Below are 6,778 nucleotides of genomic sequence, written 5' to 3' on the forward strand. Positions count from 1 at the left end.
AAAAAAAAAAAAAAAAAAAAAAATAGGTTTTGGTTAGGATGAGAAAGCTGACAAAGGGCGACTAAGGGGGAAACTAGAAAGAGTCCTCACTTTGTGTAGGCCCAGGGGAAAGGGCTAGCCTGGCTGGGGAGGATTACTGGGAGCTGGACAATGTCTAGTCTTTTTGATGCCTTCATTAAACTTTTTTTTTTTTTTACCTTTATTTAATACAGACTTTATCTTTAAAAACGCAAATGCGGGTGGGCATAGTGGCTCATGCCTATAATCCCAGTGCTTTGGGAGGACTGAGGCGAGTGGATCACCTGAGGTCAGGAGTTCAAGACCAGCCTGGCCAACATGGTGAAACCCCGTCTCTACTAAAATACAAAAATTAGCTGGGTGTGGTGGTGAGTGCCTGTAATCCCAGCTACTCAGGAGGCTGAGGCAGAATAATTGCTTGAATCCGGGAGGCGGAGGTTGCAATGAGCTGAGATCGTGCCAAAGAGCTCCAGCCTGGGCTGTAAGAAACAAACTCTGTCTCAAAAAAAAAAAAAAAAAAGTAAACACAGCCAGGGATGGTGGCATGTGCCTAGTCCCAGCTACTTGGGAGGCTGTGGTGGGAGGATCACTTCAGCCCAGCCTGGACAGCATAGCTAGACCAAGTCTCTTAAAAAAAGATTATGAAAAAAAAGTAAGTGCAAGTAAATTAGAATGATTCATAATTAACGTTGCAATGAGAATTACTGGTTCATTGAATCAAGAGGAGCTTGGGCAGCTTTCATAGACTGCAGTGCTTTTATAGCTGCTCCTATGATCAAAGAAGCAGCGGGGAGCCCCTTAAATGGTCATTTTAAAAGTTTTAAGTTCTCCTGATTGTGTATCTATAGTCAAAAAAAGTGTAAGAGGCTGGGTGTGGTGGCTCATACCTGCAATCCCAGCATGTTGGGAGGCTGAGGCAGGCAGATCACCTGAGGTCAGGAGTTCAAGACCAGCCTGGCCAACATGGTGAAACCTTGTCTTACTAAAAATACAAAAATTAGCCAGGCATGGTGGTGGGTGCCTGTAGTCCTAGCTACTCGGGAGGCTGAGGCAGGAGAATTGCTTGAACTCGGGAGGTAGAGGTTGCAGTGAGCCGAGATTGTGCCGCTGCACTTCAGCCTTCCAGCCTGGGTGACAGAGTGAGACTCCATCTCAAAGAAAAAAGAAAGAAAAAACGTGCAAGAGCTTAAACAAGATATATGACCATGTTTATCCCAGTTTGCAAGGACATACTTGGAAGAGGCCACTTTATTTTTTGCCTTTTTTACTTAATTCTCATCTTTCTGTCTTACATTTTTTTCCTGCAGATCAGCAATGTCTTATTTTTCATTTTACCGCCCATCTGCATGTGCTTGTTTCGTCAGTATGCAACATGCTTCAACAGCGGCATCTACTTAATCTGGACTCTTTTAGTTGTAGTGGGTAAGTGGAGTCGTTTGGGAACACGGACTTAACAGGGTGTTGGGAGGGTAGAAGGAATCCCACACACTTCCTGTCCCCTTTGAACATAATGTTTTGTAAACTAAAGTCACTCTGAGGTCTTAGCAAACTTTTTTTCCCACTTACGTGATGGCAAAAGGACTCTTGAATGCAGGCTTGATAACAAGCTTGGCATTACTATCACTTGCGTGCGTTTGAGACTTCATTTGTGTAGTAGCTATTGGGGCTATGCCAGTGCAATTTTCTGAACGTCTGAAGAAAGTCTTATGAAACAATTGATCTCTGGGGAGACTGGTTTCTAATGGACTAAAATTAAAGAAGAAAATGTAGATGTTTGATCCCTCATTGTTTTGTGAAATACTTGTGTCATTTCCATTTCCTCCGACAGGCAGGCTGGGAATTCTTAACAGTGAGGGACTGTTGAATTTTATTTACTGCCTCTTCCCAGAAAGGCTCAGTGGATGAAGACAGAATGTGTTTCACTGTGGAGTTGTTAAAGTTCTGATGTGCTGATATTTGGGCCCTAGTTGAAATCCTCTTTCTAGACTTGAGGTGTGCGTGCCTGGGTGGTGTGAGTTTCTTTCTTCAGTTTCTTTTTTCAGAGGGAGAGAGTGATCTGGTGACTGTGATAACTATTGGTGAAAGGACTATCCTTAAGCAGTGTATTGAATTTGTGTCTCTTCTGTGGTGACCTTTTTTTATTGGTTGTAATTGATTCTAGGAATTGGATCTGTCTACTTCCATGCAACCCTTAGTTTCCTGGGTCAGATGCTTGATGAACTTGCAATCCTTTGGGTTCTGATGTGTGCTTTGGCCATGTGGTTCCCCAGAAGGTATCTACCAAAGATCTTTCGGAATGACCGGTAAGCTTGCACTAAACATTTTTGCATTTACCACTAGGTGTAGTACCCAATATAACAACGTATATATGAAGAAAAATAGCACATGATTGAACTCAGCCTAGTGATGAGCTTATCATATTCTTGTTCAATATCTATTGATTGTTTTTATGATCTGACAATATAAGTAAACTGACAGATTAAAGAGGGAATTTTAATAATGCTTGGGGAAGAACTGATATAACATTAGGGACAAAAGTCAAATAGTGCCCTTGTTTGATATGAGCAAGAGTGGAAAGACCTTCAGTGGAGGCGGCATTACTGAATTCAATACTCTTTGATTTTCTGCTAGAACATTTATTTGAGACTAATCTAACTCTACCAGTTTCATACATCTGAAGTAGAATCCAGACTGATGAACTGGTTCTTGGAGCTACAGATACTGTAGTTTTCAAGTTGTCTTTTTTTTTTTTTGCTTCCGATGAGAGCTGTGCACCTGTGTGTGTGTGTGTGCGCACACACACACACTCATATACTGTATATATGTTCAAATTGGAAACCCAGAATTTCAGGAAGGGATGCATTTTAATAGCCATTGTGTTAGGGTTATACAGGTATTCATCCAGTAAATATTTTTCAACACTTGTATTTTACTATGCATTTTTCTAGGCACTGGAATATCACAGGTAAACAAAACAGCAGAGTCTAATGAGCTTACACTGAAGTTGGGGAGATTACAAATCAACAAGCAAGCAAGTAAATAATGTAATGTTAGGATATGTCAGGTACTGTGATGAAAAGTGAAGCTGATAAGGGTATAGTGGTGACTTAATTTGCTGATTTAGAGTTTGGTCAGAGAAAGTCTTTCTGAGGAGCTATGTGAGGTTTGTTACTATCTAGAGGCACAGAGGAGATTCGGCCCAATAAAGATAAGAAATGCTCGTGGAACATATTACCCACATTTTCTGTAGAACACTGTTTTGTCAAAATATACATATATGGCTAAATAGTCTAAAACTATGGATTCAGTGAAGCAAACGGTATGTGCCCATGGAAGAGTTATATCAGGAAAAGAAAATAATTCATTACAGTTTTACTGGCACTATGAAAAGGAACAGGAGCTGTACAGCTGCTGAGAACTAAGGCTGCTATCTGTGGACTGAAATGGAGAAGTGTCTATGAAAAATGCTGGCTGCAAGGGGCACATTATATAATTGTATATGTGATATCCTAATTTTAGAATGAATGAACTAAACTCTTTCTGAGTATGTTTTTGTATTAGCACAAAAATGCCTGGGAGGTGAGGACACCTAACTACAGCCATTGGCTGTTCTTGGGCGTTGCAGCAGAGAGGAACAGCCACTTTTACTTTTCATCTGAACTGGTTGACTTTTTTTTTTTTTTTTGCAAAATTAACACATTAATCTTTCTTGCTTGCTTTCTTGCTTTCTCTCTCTCTCTTTCTCTCTTTCTCTTTTTCTTTCTTTCCTTCCTCTTTCTTTCTCTCTTTCTCTCTTTCTCCTTTTCTCCCTTTCTTTCTCTCTTTCCTTTTTTCCTTTCCTTCTTTTCTTTCCTTTCCTTCTTTCCCTTCCCCTCCGTCCCCTCCTNCCTCCCTCCCTCCCTTCCTTCCTTCCTTCCTTCCTTCCTTCCTTCCTTCCTTCTTTTCTTTCTTTTCTTTCATCTGACTCTGTGCCTAGGCTGCAGTGCAGTGGAGCTGTCTTGGCTAAATGCCACCTCAACCTCTCCAGGGTCAGGTGATCCTCCCACCTCAGCCTCCCCAGGAACTGGGACTACAGGTGCACGCCACCATGCCTGGCTAATTTTTGTATTTTTTATAGAGAAGGGGCCTTGTTATGTTGCCCAGGCTGGTCTTAAACTCCTGGGCTCAAGCAATCTGCCCACCTCGCCCTACGAAAGTGCTGGGACTACAGATGTGAACCACTGCACCTGGCCTAATTTTTTTTTTTTTTAAATAGAGACAAGGTCTCGTCATGTTGCCCAGGCTGGTCTCAAACTCCTGGGTTCAAGTGATCTTCCCCTCTTGGCCTCCCAAAGTGCTGGGATTATAGGTGTGAGCCTCCGCACTTGGCCATGGCCTAATTTTAAATACTAAATATTTATTTTAAAATGAGATAGGGAGAAAACATACTTTAATTAGATTCGCTGTACAATCTTATTCTGGGAAGCAGGATTTGAATTGAATAGTATTATCTCTGAGTGTCCACTAGCAGATAGAAGTACTCTCAAGAAGGTTACTTATCAGAAAATAAAAGTGAGAGAGTGAAAGGGCGGGGGTGGGAGGCGGAGAAAGAGAGAGAGAGAAAGAGAGCAAGGGAGTGAGAGACAGAGAAAGGGCTGTTGACAAGTAGAAGTCCCTCATCTCAGATGAAAAGTGGTTCTCCATCTTGGTGAGGCCTTCTAATCAGCAGGGAAAATATGCTTTCAAATGTGGCCAGGTTGGTTTATGCTGTCACCAGTTTCCAGTCATGTTTAGTTTCCTTGTTCAACTTTTTAAGAGAAGCCTTGGGAGGCAAGGAAGGGGTTAAGGATGCAGGTGGAGGTAGAGGGCACCAGGTAGGGTCATGAGGTGGTTCTGTAGGTAGGGACCTTTTGACTCTGCCTGAGAAACAAGCCATTTACCCTTTGACTTTTCCTTCTGTCTTGAAAGGTACCCACCGGTCACCACCATGCTTTCTCTAAACCTGGTGTACGTTACATTGAGAGCTGAGGAATCACTTTTCTCAGATAACTTATTTTTCAAGTCTGAGTAAGAAATTGAAGAAATGGAAATAAAGGTGTTGTGTATGTGTTTGTGGCATTCTGGAGGCCTGGATTGAAATTCCAAGAGACAGTTTTTAATGTATTACTTATAGAAAACTTTTTTTTCTTTTCTTTTCTGGGTTCTTGGAGGTAGGAGGAATGTTGTTTGAGCAGGAAAGAAGAAAATAGGGTGATGACATTGGTAGTTAAAGCTTACCAACTTTAATAATGAAAACTGAGCCTGTTGAGGTGGTGCACGCCTGTAGTCCCAGCCACTCAGGAAGCTGAGGCAGGAAGATTTCTTGAGCCCAGGATCTTGAGCCCAGCCTGGGCAACACAGTGAAACCGCATTTAAAAAAAATAGAAAAAAATAATGAAAACACATTGTGAGGCAGAGTTGTCTGTGACTGTAGGGGAGTTTTTCATCACCAGCAGCCTGCAGCATTTCTCTGGGGAAGATGTGATGATATAGCCACTCTGTCCTCCTCTGGAGGCACTGGATACCATATGTGTATATATCCCTGGCTTTGGAAACGATCCGGGTTGAATCCTAGCTTTACAACTTGTGAACTGTATGACTTGTCTTGACTCTTTCTATTTCCCTATCTGTAAAATTAAGTACATAATAGTGTTCATCTTTGAGACGATCCTGTAGGGCACTTAGCATAATACTAAGCAACATAGAGAGGGCTCAAAGTTAGCTTTCCTGACTGCCTGGGGCATGGAGAGGAGAGTTCTGCCTAGCATTTCTGAGATATGCGTACAAATTGATGGAGATAATGGACATTGAAAATTTTAATGAGCAAAGAAATAAAAGGTGCATGTTAAGGAAAAAGTAAAGATTTCAACTCTATTTGCACATCTTCAATTTTCCAGTGACCAGGGAGGGCAAAAAGGCCAAGCCCCTTTGCATGTACTTCACTCCCCATGACATGGGACAGGTGGCAGCTCTGCAGTGGAAGTGGCAGACCAAACCAAAAAAATCATGTCAAAATCAGGATTTCTATAGATCAAGGATTTCCAGTTTATCTGCCTGAACTTACCAAATAGTAAACAAATTATCTCCTTTTCTTTCTTTCTCCCTTCCCTCCCTTCCCTCTCTCTCTCCTGTCTACCTGCCTGCCTGGCCCTCCCTCCCTCCCTCCCTTCCTTCCTCCCTTCCTTCCTTCCTTTTTTCTTTTCTTTTCTTTTCTTTTTCTTTATGTTTTTCTTTTCTTCTTGATCTAGACTTTGCTGGAATATTCTTTTTTTTTTCTTTCTTTTTTTTTGAGACAAGAGTTTCACTCTTATTGCCCAGGTTGGAGTGCAGTAGTACGATCTCGGCTCACTGTAACCTCTGCCTCCCAGGTTCAAGCGATTGTCCTGCGTCAGCCTCCTGAGTCGCTGGGATTCTAGGCGCATGCCACCACATGTGGCTGATTTTTGTATTTTTAGTAGAGACGGGGTTTTGCCATGTTGGTCAGGCTGGTCTTGAACTCCTCACCTCAGGTGATCTGCCCGCATTGGCCTCCCAAAGTGCTGGGATTACAGGCATGAGCCACCACATCTGGCCTTAGCTGGAATATTCTAAACACACATTAAAAATCGTTTTAATGTGAGATTTTTGGAGAAGAGACAGTAGAGTGTGGTGGCTGAGTTTGGATTAGACAACATAGCTTTGAATAACAATTCACTTAAAAAAAAAAAAAGGCTCTGGGACCCCATTTTGCTTGTCCATATAG

The 6,778-nt window shown here is 42.0% G+C and overlaps 1 protein-coding gene across 2 annotated transcripts in view; it reads left to right on the plus strand.

The window, feature by feature from the left end:
* ACER2 (alkaline ceramidase 2) overlaps window positions 1–6,778 on the plus strand; it is a 45,812-nt gene that overhangs the window by 14,727 nt on the left and 24,307 nt on the right. For both annotated transcript variants that reach the window (XM_017890096.1, XM_017890097.1), the window contains exons 2-3: window positions 1,326–1,440; window positions 2,180–2,321. In XM_017890096.1, the coding sequence (XP_017745585.1) occupies window positions 1,326–1,440; window positions 2,180–2,321 (257 nt within the window). The remainder of the gene's footprint in view (window positions 1–1,325; window positions 1,441–2,179; window positions 2,322–6,778) is intronic.

This window comes from Rhinopithecus bieti, unplaced genomic scaffold, assembly GCF_001698545.2.
Source record: "Rhinopithecus bieti isolate Rb0 unplaced genomic scaffold, ASM169854v2 scaffold_17667, whole genome shotgun sequence".
NCBI classification, from domain to species: domain Eukaryota; kingdom Metazoa; phylum Chordata; class Mammalia; order Primates; family Cercopithecidae; genus Rhinopithecus; species Rhinopithecus bieti.